Source organism: Buteo buteo, chromosome 7 (genome assembly GCF_964188355.1).
Source record: "Buteo buteo chromosome 7, bButBut1.hap1.1, whole genome shotgun sequence".
Classification (NCBI taxonomy): Eukaryota; Metazoa; Chordata; class Aves; order Accipitriformes; family Accipitridae; genus Buteo; species Buteo buteo.
The window spans coordinates 32,433,766-32,448,998 of record NC_134177.1 but is presented as its reverse complement, the minus strand read 5'-3'; the positions used below and the strand labels follow the sequence as shown (position 1 = coordinate 32,448,998).

General features: G+C 46.5%; 1 protein-coding gene across 1 annotated transcript; it reads left to right on the top strand.

Annotated features, from left to right (window-relative positions):
- The first annotated feature begins 222 nt into the window (after window positions 1-222).
- On the top strand, window positions 223-14,957 carry TF (transferrin). The gene is made up of 17 exons (XM_075032233.1): window positions 223-353; window positions 2,507-2,670; window positions 2,880-2,988; window positions 4,306-4,497; window positions 4,703-4,838; window positions 5,274-5,329; window positions 6,639-6,808; window positions 6,935-7,121; window positions 8,194-8,348; window positions 9,091-9,184; window positions 9,648-9,683; window positions 10,378-10,536; window positions 11,567-11,711; window positions 12,611-12,675; window positions 13,278-13,462; window positions 14,290-14,476; window positions 14,714-14,957. The coding sequence occupies exons 1-17, from the start codon at window positions 311-313 to the stop codon at window positions 14,749-14,751; spliced, it is 2,121 nt and encodes a 706-aa protein (XP_074888334.1). The 5' UTR covers window positions 223-310; the 3' UTR covers window positions 14,752-14,957.
- The last annotated feature ends 276 nt before the right edge of the window (window positions 14,958-15,233 follow it).

Below are 15,233 nucleotides of genomic sequence, written 5' to 3'. Positions count from 1 at the left end.
TTTCCATCTGAAGCCCCTTGTAAAATGAAAAGCACCTTGCCCTGCTCTGACTCCTGCCTGCGGAGGGGTTCAGTGCCAAAGTGAAAGGCTTCCTAAAAATGGGCTGATCCAGGGAGGGGGGCGATTTAGGAGCTATTGAGAAACAAGGAAGGACAAACAGTGTTAGGTCATTGCTTTTGCAAACACAGCCAGGGCTGTTCCTCTATAAAAGGGAGAGAAAGCGGCTCCAAAGCCATCACAGACTTGGAGGGGACAGTCTGTGACCAAGGCTGCTGCAACCCCTCCACGGCACCTGACTCCCTGCTCAAGTATGAAACTGGTACTCTCTACTGTGCTGTCCTTCGGGATAGTGGGTAAGTGTCTGCTGAAAGCAGTTTTTGGGGAAAGGAAGAGTCAAAACCTCCCAGGACCCCAGGCTTTCCCCCTAGACAAGGCTGTCTGAGCTGCAGCACATGCCAGACCCAGGCAGCTGTTAAGTAAAAGCCAGGACATAAAGTGATGCTTGCTTTGGCAGCTGTGGATCTGTCAACAAGGATGGTGTTTTAAGCATTAATGACAGCAGCTTTTTTCCTTGGGCCAGCCCATGGACGCTGGAGGGAGGTCTGCGGCTCCCCACAGCAAGCTGCTGAGCACCCAGCTGGCAAGGAGGAGGGATGCTCGGCACCCACTGCCAGGGAGGGGACTGCTCGGGAGAGGCTCCGAATGCCTGCTGCCATGGGGTAAAGAGAAAAATCATCCTCCCGCAAGCTACTGTGCCGGGAAAGGAGCAGGGGTTCAGCTGGGGAGGGGGAGAAGCTGAAACTGAAACAAGACCTCCCTGTCAAGGCTGCATGTGTGTTGGGTTAAACCTGAAGGCAGTGACAATAAAATAGAAGTTAAATAACTAAAGACTCCCCATGCTCCCCCCTCTGCTCCTGTGCTGCTCCATCCTGCTGCTGCGGCTGCACTTTGCTCAGGATCCTGTGTAATTTTATGCCTAAATTGTGCCTCTGCAGAGCTGGCTCTGCTTGAAGCAATTATTTCTCTCCTCTCTCTCTGCTCACAGTTTTGGCAGGCAATGGGCAGGTAGCCACGGCAAGAAGAATGCTGCCGTCTGCACCTGACCTGGGGACTGCTGCCTGGAAAGGGAAAGAGGGATCCCCTTCTTGAAGTAGGCAGAGGGTCTCTTCCAATCCCCCATAAAGTGTGGTGGTGATTAATGTCCTCTGGTGGGAAGGGTTCCCTGTGCCGCTGGCATCAGAAAGTCCTTGAGCACCTCTGCTGAGTACTAGCATGCAATGATGTCTTGTTAACAGTGAAAAGTCCCTCCTCCTCCCTTGCACAGAAGGAGCCAAGAGGTTGCCCAAAAGCTCTGCAACAGAGACTGTGGCACTCAGGCTCCCGTTGCCTTCCCAATGTTCACCAGAGCAGCCGGGCTGACTCCCTCAGGACATCCCCATCCACCCTCTGCCCAGGACAGAATGGTTGCCAGCACTAGATTAAGGTGACCATGCCTTTGTGCAGCCAAGACTTGAAAAATGTAGATGGTGGCGGTAGGAATTAAGGCTAAGGATTCTCCCTTTGGCCAAATTCAGCACCTGCACTGGGAGGAAGGGAGGTGTCTGCTGGCAGGGTTATGGCTCAAAAATCAAGTAAGATAGAATATTTCAGAGGTGAAAGAGAAAATGGAAACAGTACAGGTTAATCTAGAGATGTTTGAATGAAATGTGCCATCAAGGGTTTGGAGGGAGTGAGCTGTGCATACAGCCGCTCTGCCAGGAAGGGGCAGAGATAAGGTGAAGTGTGCAGCACAGGCTGCCCACTTACTTTAACTGCAAGTTTCCAGAGTTCCTGGTGTTTAGGTTGCTGAAGGAGGCATGAGTCTGTGTCCACCTGAGGTCTTTGCTTTGCTCTGGTCTCCCAGAGCAGCCGGTCATCTGCATTTACTGGTCGGGGGACTCTTAGGAGAGAGGACTGTGGAGGTAGTATGGCATCTGTTACTGGGTGTAGTGTAGGAGGTGAGATATAAAGAAACAGTTAAATATATCAGACTATCTAGCTGCCAAGGAGGTAATGTGTGGCAATATACCGAATATAGTCTGGCCAGGTCAGAGCTGCTCTCCCTCTGGGGTTATCTGCAAAGATACTGCTTCAGTGGACTGCCTTTTCTCTCCGTTTTTGCAAAGTCTTGAGTCTGATTTCTATTGAAGTGTGTGGATTTGTTCTCCTACTCCTCTGGATGTTGCCGTGACCTCAGGCTGCTTGAGTCACGGTGCTGTACAGGACATCCTTTACCCAGGGACAGGAATGATTCTCGCAGATGTTCCTGAAGGTGCACACATCAGGCAAGAAAGAAACAGCCTTCCTGCATGACTTAGGAGATGTGCAAGGGAGATCCTGCACCCAGCCATCACCTGAGGCCAGGACTGCAGGGAACCAGAGATCATGTATTCACAAAAATGCTTTTTCTCTTCACATGGTGTCTTTCTACCTCTCTGAGACTTTCTATTTCTGGTCCTCTCTACAGCTCTGTGTTTTGCTGCTCCCCCCAAGGCAAGTGTCAGATGGTGCACAATATCCACAGCAGAAGAGAACAAATGCAACAGTCTAAGGGACCTCATGCAACAAGATGGTGTTGCATTGACTTGCCTGCAGAAATCAACGTACCTTGACTGCATAAAAGCCATTTCGGTGAGTGGGCAGCAAATATATGTGCTAGGCACTGAGGATATTTCAGCAGCCTGAAGAAGGTTGGGGTTTCCTTTGAGTCACTGGTTGTTACCTGTGATCCCCCTGTAGAGAAGGACTCACCCACGAGGATCCAGGAGAGACTCTGGCGAAGTGTTTTCCCTCATGTGCCCTGCTCTTTCTTTATTGACCAAAATCTTTTTGTTGTTTAGAATAATGAAGCAGATGCCATTAGCTTGGATGGTGGTCAAGTTTATGAGGCAGGCCTTGCCCCCTACAAGCTGAAACCCATTGCTGCTGAGGTCCACGACCAAAGTGGAGGTATATTTTCATGCAATATTTTTAAGCCAAGTGGTGGTAACAAGGTGGTAGTGCAAAGGCCATCCTTTCCACGCAGAGCTCCCATATTATTTCTGTTGGGTGTCCGAGATATTGCCCCTGGCTTCCAGATCTCAGAGAGGAAGGGGTAGGGGGTAATTATACAAAAATGTGAATCATCACCCATGGCCATTGAGTCACTGCAATAGAAAAGGGCAGAGCCAGTGTCCCATTTGATGTTAGCTGTGATGAAAGTCACTGATCCTGTGATGATGCAGTGGCCATGGAAGGAGAGCACCATGAGCACCATGGTCCTCCTGAAACGTGGCATAAAAATTGTGCTGGTCCCAGAGATCTTCTGCTTTCAGTGACCTTGAACTACGTGGGTACAACACTGAGATAGACAGCCCAGATAACCTGTGTGTCTTCATGTGCAGTCATCAAGACAAAATAAAAATAGATTGAAGAGGCAAGAGCATTGCCATTAGTGGTTGTGGAGGAACACTCAGTTGAGATGGCTGAGGCAAGAGGTGCAGGCAATGCACAGAAAAAAGAAGAGAAGCATAAAAAGTGCTCTGCAGCAATCCCTTCTGATAAGAGTTAGCTCCATTGCTCTATCCCTACTCACTCTCTGTACCATCCTTCTTCTCTTCCATCTTTCTCTTGGGAGACAAACAGATAGTATTTCCCCATTTTTGTCTGCCTCGTCTCATGAAATCCCACCACGTCGAAAGCTCCCAATCTCTTTTGACCTCCGCCCTGGAGTTCAGCCTGTTCGTACACCATATTCAGGATCAAAACAACATGGCAGAGTCATTCTCAACATAGTAGCTAAGAAAATACAGATATTAAAAGGAAGACTGTGATCTCTACCGCCCCTAAAACTCAGTCATTTTATTCATACATAGCATGTGATGCACTAGGTATAATTTTAAAGACTAAATGTGGAATTTCAGTCTTGCAAGGCTTACATGTATGCTTCAGTGGGCCATGGCATTTGAGAAAAGACTTGCCAAAGAAGACTTGCCAAAAAGACTTGTTGAAGTGTCCTTACAAAACTACGGGCAGGTCTAACATCTGTTCAGTGGCAAAGCATTTTGCATGTGATAGTATTTTCAGGTCACTTACCATTACAAGTTGTAATGCACAGCATTGGTTCAACATTGGCAGTGTAACTCACCCATAGAAAGTGGGAAGACCGTGAGTGATAATTATTTGGAAGTGCAGCACTTTATTCTCTGAAATCAGCAGTTTGGCAGGATTTGAAATGTTCCTAAGTCCTGCTTTTTTATTGCTTTCCTGCTTTTTCCTGCACTGCAGCCTCCACAACCAGCTACTATGCTGTGGCCGTCGTGAAGAAAGGAACAGGCTTCACAATAAATAACTTGCAGGGCAAGACCTCCTGCCACACGGGCCTGGGTAGATCCGCTGGCTGGAACATCCCAATTGGGACACTCCTCAGCCGGGGAGACATCAAGTGGGATGGCAAAGACTCAGCCTCCATCGAGCAAGGTGAAGTGGGAAACGGCGAGATAAATGGGTTGACGTTAAGCCAGGGGTGGTGGTACAGTGAAAGTGATGTTGCCTGATCTTCTGTGGAGGTGCGGAGGTGGCTCGCAGAGCAGTCAAGTCATTGACATTCTTTGTGCATCCCCTCCCTTCCAGGTCCTTATAAAAGTGAATGTTAGACTAACTATTGCGTCATTCTCATCCATAGCCGTGGCCAATTTTTTCTCTGCCAGCTGCGTGCCTGGTGCTACCACTGAACAAAAACTGTGCCGTCAGTGCAAGGGGGACTCCAAAACCAAATGCTCCCGCACAGCACCTTATTCTGGCTATTCTGGAGCTTTTCAGTGAGTGAAAGTTATTTTTCCTTTGGGGAAGTATTCTAGCCCTGACACATGCAAGTTTTTGTTATACCAGGGAGGGCTGTGTTGTAATCAGGGGTCCTGAGGAGACTGAATTTATAGAACAACTGGGAGGACTGGTAATTAAAGATCCAATTAGTAATAACAGGCAGGCAGCTAGTGGGAGATGAGAGAAGCAGCTGGGTTGTATGTTTTTGCACAGACTTAAGAATACACAGGATTGGCATTGTGCCAAGTCTAACTGGGCTTCTTGAGCATTACTTCTCTGCCATTACATTTTCTTCCCTGCCAGCATAGCTTTTTTGGGGGGAAAACCACTGCTCTATGGTTACAGTTTGTCCCAAAGTAATTTGCTGAACAGGAGATAGGGAGCAACAATGTCTGTTTTTTTAACATCTCTTCTGTTCTTCCCACCTGCAGCTGTCTGAAAGATGGAAAAGGAGATGTGGCTTTTGTGAAACACACAACTGTTCAAGGTAGGCCTGCAAGATCACTTGTTTCTCTCCTTTCTAGTCCAACCTCTCACTGCCACTCCATCCTACAACCAGTCTACACTGTGCAGGCTTTCATTCCTCTCCAGGTTTGCCCTAAACCTCTTTTCCTTTCAACTCTAGAAACATGTTTTGCACACTGTGGACTGAGTCATCCTTGTTATCGAGAAATATGATTATGGTGGAGTCCACTTTTTCCTCTTTGAGGTTCTTCTTTGGAGAAGGAAAACCTGCTTAAGTTCAGTGGTATTATCACTGGTGCCGTATCTCAGAGCCAGCTGTAATGTTATCACAGCAAACACAGGGTGAGCAATTGTGTAGGTAATCACTCACCCATCCCTCGGGGAGGGATTTTGGAGGGAATTCAGCCCACAGCAAGAGTTCACTAACTCTGCGCTTCTCGGAGACAGAAGATAGCCTGGCACACCCAGGACCTTCAGTGGAGGGCCACCAAGATGGTCATGGGGCAGGGACCCTTGTCCTGTGAGGAGATGCTCAGTGGGGTGGGCTTGATTAGCCTGGGGAAGAGATGGCTTCGGGGGGACCTCAGAGCAGCCTGCTTGTACCTACAAGAAGGCTAGCAAGAAGGTGGAGCCAAGATCTTTACGGAGGTGGACAGTAGAAAGATGAGAAACAATAATCATAAACTGAAACAAGAGAGGTTTGGACCAGATACAAGGGGAAATTTTTTCCCCTTGAGGACAGTCAAGCAGTGGGATGGGTTGCCCAGGACAGCTGCGCACTCTCAATCCTTGAAGGTTTTCAAGATCTACCTGGAGCAACCTGGTCTGCTCCTGCTTTGAGCAGGGGCTTGGATGAGAGATCTTCAGAGGTCCCTTCCCACCTGAATACTCCTGTAACTCTCTGATCTCAGACCTGCGCTCTGTTTTCAGCCTTGGCATTGGCTACCTACGGCCTTCACAGATCATGTGCAGCTCCTGACCTGTTCAATCCATTTGTATGGTGTTTGTAAATCTATTTGTATTTGTAGCCATTTGTACGTGTCTGGATGTCTAGGCACTACTGCCACATAAATCCTCTTACTGTTGGATTAGTTATGACAGAGGCAGAGATAATCTCTCTTGCACAGGCACATGTATTCTTCTATCTGCATTGCCTTTGTATGACCACGATGACCCCATTACCATTGCAAAGGGGGTGAATGCAACCTCTCTTCTGCAAAGAATTCTTCCCCGAGCTTCAGCAGACGTAAATTCACTACGAGGCTGCCCCAGACTGGCTTTTTGGTCTTATTTTTGTGGTGATGCAACTCATGGTTCCTCCCTTCCTCCAGAAAATGCCCCAGAGGAGAAGGATCAGTACGAGCTTCTGTGCCTGGATGGCAGCCGTCAGCCTGTGGACAACTATAAAGCCTGTCACTGGGCCAGGGTGCCTGCTCACGCCGTTGTGGCTCGAGATGATAGCAAGGTTGATGACATCTGGAACTTTCTCTCAAAAGCACAGGTATATTCAAGCTCTCCTTTCCTTCCCTTAGCATCCCCTCTTCTGTCCTCTGGCTCTTGCTTGCTCTCCACAGCTTTCCATGAGCTTTGGTACAGTTATTTGCTGATTATTTTTCCCTTGTGGCAGGAGAAATATGGTGTGGGCACAACCAGCACCTTCCATCTCTTTGGGCCACCTGGCAAGAAGGACCCAGGCCTCAAAGACTTGCTTTTCAAAGACTCTGCTGTACAGCTGAAGCGTATCCCACCACTGATGGACTCCCAGCTCTACCTGGGCTTTGAGTATTACAGTGCTATCCAGAGCCTTCAGAAAGGTAGGCAGGACATGAAACACTAATGTTGTGTCAGTGTGAGCTGTGTTGAAGAGATGGGATCAACAAATGTCTAGGCAAAAGGAACACAATTCTTTCAAACACAGACAGTATTCTCTGCAAAATATTTCCTGTGAAAGGTATTATCATTAAAATCACCCAATCTTCACAAACTTCACTTACATCAACAACAGGAATTTGTTGATTCCAAAGTCAAAATAACATCATTACCACACTGACAAAGGTGGAAAATTTACACATACTCCACCCCTTGTCCCTTCACCACAATTACAACAGCAAAAACTGCTCACGGTTATTCAGCTTGTGGTAGAGATTGGGCATGGTCAAAACTGCTGCTTAGAAAAGCCATTTCTGGGACTTAAGAGGAAGGAACATCCTGGGACACCAGGTCCAGTATTGGCCACTTGAAGGAAAAAGTGTCCTTTATTTCCATCTAGACTCATTGAGCATTTACTGATGTCCTAGCTGGCTTTCTGAGTGTCAAACATCCCACAAATGACCTCCAAAACCCACTCAAAATGTACAGTTGCTCAGAGATCTCTGTGGTAGGCTCAGCTGCTATGGCATTTATGGAAGGGTGTGCATGGAATTCATGTAGCATCAAAACAGATTATTCAAATGCTACTTCACAGAAACATAACTAGGCTGCATTTTTCAGCTCAGTCTGGTCTTAGTCTCATGGTTGTTTGGGCTATGAGGCCTGGAGTAATGCGGAATATATTATAGGCAACCACACTATGTACTATTAACACATGGTGGTTTAGTGCTTGCAGTGTTTTGGCTAACACGAATCTGCGTGAGCGGCTTGTGTTATGCAGAAACTCTCCTTTCTGACCTGTAAGTTGATTTTTGAGCATCCTCCAGCTTAAGAATCACCCCTTCTATTCATGCTGGCCCAGGGCTTATAAAATGTCTTGCACTGGGCAGCAGCAGCTTGGTATGTACAGATGGTTTCATGGCTGAGTCCCCTGCACTCAGAAAGTAGCCTGTTCATAGCCTTATTGTTCAGTAGGGCTGTAGGCTTATCCTTGTTTTTCCTCTGCTGCTTTTACAGATCAGTTGAACCCCAACCGCAGAGAAAACAAGACGCGGTGGTGTGCAGTAGGCAAGAATGAGAAGAGCAAGTGTGACCTCTGGAGTGTGGTGAGCAACGGGGAGGTGGAGTGCACTGTGGCAGACAACACCAACGACTGCATTATTAAGATCATGGTATGGCTTTTTTTCCTTTTCTTCTCTCTGTGAACCTTTCAGGTGGAGAGCAGCATTGCTTCTTTCAGCCTGGGAATAGATGGGGCAGAGGTGGGGTAGATTTTAAAATAAAATACTGGCAGCTTTGTGAGAAATGCCAGTGGGCAGAAACCAACCTCATCACAGAGAGAAGACTAGATTTTCACAGATTAACATTTTTCAGAAAAATTTTTGGTCAGTGTTCTTTTTTGAGGTTTCCTAAATAAAAAGCAATTTTCTGGTGCAACATAACTTTTTATTTGGAAAAGGAAGGCAAAATACAGATTTTGTGAAATGCAAAGAAAAACAGTTGCCTGCTTAGAAGAGGAGTGATTCCATAGCACAGACAAGGATGCTGGTGGCAGCTCAGAGGGTTGTGTCAGTACCGTGAAGACAGCACAAAATGGAAACTTGAAAGGACAGGGGAGATAAGGAAATCTGTGTGGCAGGGAAGCAGGCTAGGACAGACCCACGCCTGAGCCTGCGAGTGCCTAGGGACGAGAGCTGCTGCTGGAGGTGGTTTACAAGCGCACAGGAGCGATAATTTCAAAACCGCCTCTGTTTGCATCAGTGAGACTTCGTCTGTCTATATGCTAAGGGATGGGCTCTCACGTCCCCACATCCTTCTCCTTTACATGGAGTGCTTCTTTTACAACCCTATTTCTGAAAAGCACTGGTCTGGGGACATACAGCGTCGTTTCATCACTGTGCCTTTTTATTGCAGAAAGGTGAAGCAGATGCTATCAGCTTAGACGGAGGTTTTGTCTACACTGCTGGTGTGTGTGGCTTGGTGCCAGTGATGGGAGAAAGCTATGAGGGTAAGCGCAGCCCAGGCTGCCCTTCTGGGTTCAGGTGGTGGGGAAGGGGCTAGTGCAAAAGCACTGTTTTTATTCTGAAATCGAGAAAGCAGCCTCAGCGCTGCATCCTGCAGAAAACACATGGTTGCTCTGAGGCAACTCTGCTTACCGCTGCATGCCTCGTCTTTCCATGAAGGTGGAACAGCCCTGGGAAAGCGGGCATTGACAGTCAGGAACACAACGACTTCCAGCTCCTCTCCTTCGTTTTAATCATGATGTCCCTGTCCTCTAGCACTGGCCTCAGTAAAACTAATTGTTTTAGCTCAGAGGATCAGATGGAGGTTGTGCTTTGTTCTGCTGATGCTCAAAGTGTCCCTGAAATAGTCACTTCTATTTCAGTTTCTCCAGAAATTAGTGAGCTTGATCCTTTTTTGGATTTGCCATATCTTTTATCTAATATCTTCTTCCTTTTCCCACCCCTCAGATGACAGTCAATGCAGCAAAGCAGAAGGAGAACCAGGTAATTACTGCCAACAGAGGGACAGAAAACAGTCCTGATGGATACAAGTAGAAAAATATATATGTGCAGTCATGAGTGGAGAACAAATGGCCAGTCTCCACACAAAGAGCCACTGTGTCCAATGCAGATATTAAAAATTTGGGAGACAAATTTAGTAGTCAGATGGAAAGTCAGGGTCTGCAAACAGATAGCAAGGCAAAGCATATGGTAGCAGCAGAGATTTGTGCTTAATTGCTGCTGTCTGGAGTGCAGTCACACCATAACGGTGCCAGGGCTGCAAACAGAGAAAGGAGGCTCTGGGTTGTAGCATTAGGAAATTGTTCTTTATAGAAGTGGGAAGAGGGAGGGGAGGGAAGGTTTTTGTCCTTTGCTAAGGAGGGGATAAGAAATCAGGAGGGGATAAAAAATCATCATGTTTGTCTTGCTACAGCCTTCTCGCATACCCAAGTGTCAGAGTTTGGGGGGGCAGGGAAATGTCAAGGATAACAATTTCCCAGGGGCATGGTGGGAGTAGATGCATCACATCTGCAAACTCTTCCATTGTTGCTGCCTGGCAAATAATTTATAAGTGCAAAGTATTTCTGATACGTTGTTCATAGGTGTCCTCTCCCAAGTGGAACCAATGCTCTCCTAAGGAAGCATGGTGAGATCCTCGGGTCAGTCCTTAATTCATCTCTATTTTATCTTCTGAAAGCATCCTACTTTGCTGTGGCTGTTGTGAAGAAATCTAACAGAGATATCACATGGAACAATCTGCAGGGCAAGAAGTCATGCCACACCGCTGTCGGGAGAACTGCTGGCTGGAACATCCCCATGGGCTTGATTCACAACAGGACAGGGAACTGCAATTTCGGTGAGTTGAGTTTTGCATCCATATTTTCAAGCTGGGAACCTGCTTGCAAAATTGTTTTCCCATCCTTCATCTGATCTTCAAAGTTTCTTGTGCCTCAAAGATTCCCACCTGGAGGTGGGAAATGGAGAACACTCTGTTATTTAAGGTTTCACTGAGCAAAGTTGTAGGCTGTTGGTGACTGCTTCAGAGTAAGATACGGCATGTCAGCTGCTTTGGAGGGCTTTTCTTTCTTTTCACATCTCTCCCTTTCCCTTTGCAATAGCCCAAAAGGTATTCCCAAAAAGGGAATACAGGTTGCCCCAGGAATAGGGGGCCTGGTGCTTGTGCAGGGTGTGAAGTGGGGGTAAAGGATGGGTTTATGAATCTCAGAAGGGAGGCAAAGGGCTGAGAACAGGGGACAGAGACTGATCTTTGTTCAAGAAACTCAAAGGGACTGATCTGACTGCCTGAGAGGGTAAAAGTCTTCATTGGTTCTGGGACTTTAGAGATTGTTCAGAAGATCAACTTCTACATCCAACTTTCAATCGGTGAGAATTACGGTCCAACAAAAATAATTTGGAAATATTATCGACCAAGGCAAATTAAGCATATAATTATTAAAAGGAAATCTCTAACTGCAAGAAGATACTAGTGTTAGTAAATTTTACTCAGCCTCTCCATCCTCCTGCCTGCCTTTCCCACTGTCCCTTCTTCCCCCAGAGCTCTGCCATTGCTGCCAAATGCAACTCTGCCAACCCATAAAGGCTGTGGAGACTTGGGCTGGCTCTGTGTGAACTGGGAATGGTTTGCAGCAGTTGACTATTGCAATTGAGCCTTAGGCCCCGCTTCATTATCAATAATAACAAGACACAAGTTTCATAGTGAAAACTGGATGCATGCGATTTGCTGTCCACTGAATCGTGCTCCTTCTCACAGCCTGTTTCCAGCTCCCAGTGACCGCTAATACAAATTCAGCGTGAGTACATATTATTAAAAGAAAACCTAACTTTTCAGTGCAGGAAAAGTGAATTTTTCCTCTTCCTGCCTTCAGATGAATACTTCAGTGAGGGCTGTGCTCCTGGGTCTCCTCCTAACTCCCGCCTCTGTCGACTCTGCAAGGGCTCAGGAGGGGTCCCGCCAGAGAAGTGCGTCGCCAGCAGCCATGAGAAATACTATGGATATACTGGAGCTTTCCGGTAAGTGGTGGAAACGCTTGGGCTAATCACAGAGGTTATGGGTAGATCACATACGGAGTGCAGCCTCATGTTGATGCTAATTTGCTGACCTTCTCTTTTTCTCCATTACACTGCTGAAAGTATATATGTCTGTAATGTTATACATATGCTATATGTTTTTTCTTTATGCAGCTTTCTGCAAAATGATGCAAAATGTTCCTGTTCTGTAAAACTAATGTCCTGGTGCATCCAGGCAAACCTGGAGAGACACAAATGTTTTGGTCAGACCTCCTACAATGGCAGCAGTGCTATACTTTTACCACAAATAAGGAGTGTTAAAAGATGGGGACCTGCAAACAATGCTGCCACTTGATACACCCCTGTTAAAAATGCTGCTTGCTTTAGTTAAAATGAGCCATCCTCTAAAAAGTGCAGAGACCAAAGGTCAGCCTCATTGCCACCTCCTCCATACCTGCTCAGTATCAGCTCAAGTCTGAGTAATTCATTTTGGGCATGAATTTAAAAAGAGAATGAATCTTGTTTTATTTACATGTAATAGAAAAGAGACCCTGCTTCAGGGTTTGCAGTCCTTTCAGTGCCAGTTAGTGTTTTTACAAAGCTATTAACATGTGCAGGCAGGCATTACAGAAAGCAAAGCAAATTCTGAACCTGGCCAAACTGCTTCCTTCTGACAATAAAATAAATTGGCTACTTATCATGTGAGAAGGATGCCTGTTTTTTTCCAGAATGTGTTAAAAGACTGTGTTTCAGATATCTTTAAAATATTCATGGTAGGACTCCTAGACCTGACTGTCCTCAGAGATTAATTTTACAAAATAAGACATAGGCCAAAATCAAATCTGTGGAAAAGGGCCAGGATTCAAGCACCCACATCACTTGCCTTTCTTTGTACTTCCCAGGTGTCTGGTTGAGCGGGGGGATGTGGCTTTTATTAAGCATTCCATCGTTGAGGAAAACACTGAGGGTATGTGGTTTTTCTGTTGCACGGGTGTCTGCAGGGCTGCCTTCCCCTATCTGCATTATTTTTGTTCCCAGAGCAGAGGGTAATAGCAAGCTTTACCTGCTTGTCCTGTCAGTCTCACCCCTCCTGCAGGAGGAGCAGAATTCAAGCATCAGCATGTGCCATCTGTCCACGGTGGCTCTTCCCAGGCATTTCTGCAGAGACATTTCCCTGCTAACTATCCTTTAATTTCAGCTGCACAATTATTCAGGCAGTCCCTTAACCACAGACTCTTGCCTCGACACCTTTGCGCAGCACTCTAGCTCCCTGCTTGCCTGAAAATTAAAAGTTCAGTTCACATTTCTGAAAGCAGTGGCTGAAGTTTTCCAAGCATTTGGGAAAAAATGCAAGGAAGGGGATGTAACTAAATCTCCCAGCCTGCTCTGAGAGTCTGACTCATCCCATTGACTTTTCCTGAGTTTTACTTACAGCCTCCTTTGTACATGCCAGGTCTCCAAGTGCCAGTGCACATGCAGGCAGGGACAAATGTCTTGCTTAGGTGTCGTGAGGCTGATGTTCTTCTGCTACACAAGATCTCTGAATCTCCAAACCTATTTTCTTTAAAGGCAAAAATAAAGAAGACTGGGCCAAAAGTCTGAAAATGGATGAATTTGAGTTGCTGTGCACTGATGGGCAACGGGCAAATGTCATGGCTTACAGGGACTGCCACCTGGCCAAAGTTCCTACCCATGCTGTGATCACACGTCCTGAGAAAGCAAAAAAAGTCCGTGAGCTGCTGGAGAGACAAGAGGTTAGTAGTACTGACAGTGGAAGAAAAGTTCTGGGGTTGTTTTTATCCCGCATGTTTGAATTTTTAGAGCAGGGATGCTCTGAGTTTACCAGGTCAGCACAACGTGGAAGATTTTAACTTACTGATATGGGGTGACAGCCTTGTCCCTTAGCCTCCCCCTTCCTCCATCCCTTCTGAACTGCTCTTTCTCCTCTGCCACCTTAGCAAATACAGCTTTAGGTAACAGCTGGATCATAGTGGTTGCTATTGTCACGCTATACTTGTGTGACGCCAGACTATCACCTTCTTCTTGGGCTATGCACTTGCAGGTGTGTTTCAGAAACTCCTCTGGGGTGCCTGGTCTCTCACCCAGCTGGGTCAGGCACAGCCCAGAGAAGACAGCAGCCTCCCTGCACACACAGGGTCTTACAGCTACTGGTGTCAATATAACCAGGTTAAACAAGCTCTGTTTGATTTTACACTGAAAACATTAATAGTTACTTCCCCGTCAGGGTCTGCTGACACTTGGGAAGTCAGCTCCTTTTGCTTTCAACTCATGGCTAAGGCATAGGACCTGCTGGCAGCATCTGCCGATGGGCTCTGCATGTAGTGACACGTTAAAATGGAAAAAAATTGTTTTGACAGTCATGCCACGACTGTGCCTACCACTGAGAGATCCCTCATCTAACCACACAGACAGAAAATTCAATCCAAAATTTCTGGAGCTTAGCTGGGGGCTCCCCAGGATGATGGTGAAGAACTAGGACTAAGAGCTAGGCTTGTACAAGCTGAATCTTGCCAGCTTTCTACTTTTTACAAACGCTTACCTCTTCATGCCTTTATTTCAGAAACTATTTGGAACAAAAGGAATCGAGAAAGACAGGTTCAAGATGTTTGAGTCTCAAACCAAAGACCTTCTGTTTAAAGACTTGACCAAGTGTCTGGTCAAACTCCGCGATGGAATAACGTACAAGGAATTCCTCGGAGATCAATACTATGCTTCAGTTGCTAGCCTCAATACCTGCAATCCATCAGGTAACTGTAACAGCCCCAGGAAGAAGTCTGTGAATTGCAGTTCTTAGCCTCGCAGGCGCGGACAGTTTCTTCTGTAGCTGTCCATTTAATTTTTTAAAGCAAAATGAGGATACACATTTTTTTGTGGCACACAATGTATTTTCCACACGATGACATTGTTGGCGTGCCTGGGTGTGTGCTGGTGGGACCGGAGTGTTTAAAGGCAGGATCTGAACTCGCTGTCCTTTCCGTTTTCAGATCTCCTCCAGGTGTGCACCTTCCTTGAGGACAAGTAGCGAGAGTGGAAGGACCGTTGCTGGAGGGGGAGGAAACTTCAAGCCATGACTCCTCTCGTGCCCTCAGCACTGAACACTGACCCGCAGAGGGCCCTCTGCCTTTGCTGCTTTCTCTCCCCTTCCTCATCACTCTGAAAGTGGCTGTTTGAGACTTTACCATTCTCTGCTGCCATCACAGCAAGAAATAAAATCTCAAATCTAAACAGGTGTCCTGAGATTTTTCAAAATCTTTTTTCCTTAAGCCCATTCCTTCCTCAGTACCTCTCACTGTAGGACAGTGACAGATACCAATGTGGCTATTGCCACTTAAGGCTGTTGTTGCTGGTTAGAGGAATTTCTTTCAACATTTGCCAAAGCAAAATGGATTAAACATGCCCTAGAGGGTAATTAACAGATGTTTTGTACTCTCTGTGCTTCTGCTTCACGCAGGTTATCTCATTATCTCCCCAGCAGATGACAGTTGTCCAGTGTGGTTGGGACAC

What these genes read in the sequence shown, in the direction of transcription:
- TF (XM_075032233.1), top strand. Translation starts at nt 311, where the DNA reads ATGAAACTGGTACTCTCTACTGTGCTGTCCTTCGGGATAGTGG. An exon ending in GCTGTCCTTCGGGATAGTGG is followed by an intron (nt 354 to 2,506) that starts GTAAGTGTCTGC and finishes TCCTCTCTACAG; the next exon opens with CTCTGTGTTTTGCTGCTCCC. An exon ending in CGTTGAGGAAAACACTGAGG is followed by an intron (nt 12,676 to 13,277) that starts GTATGTGGTTTT and finishes TTTTCTTTAAAG; the next exon opens with GCAAAAATAAAGAAGACTGG.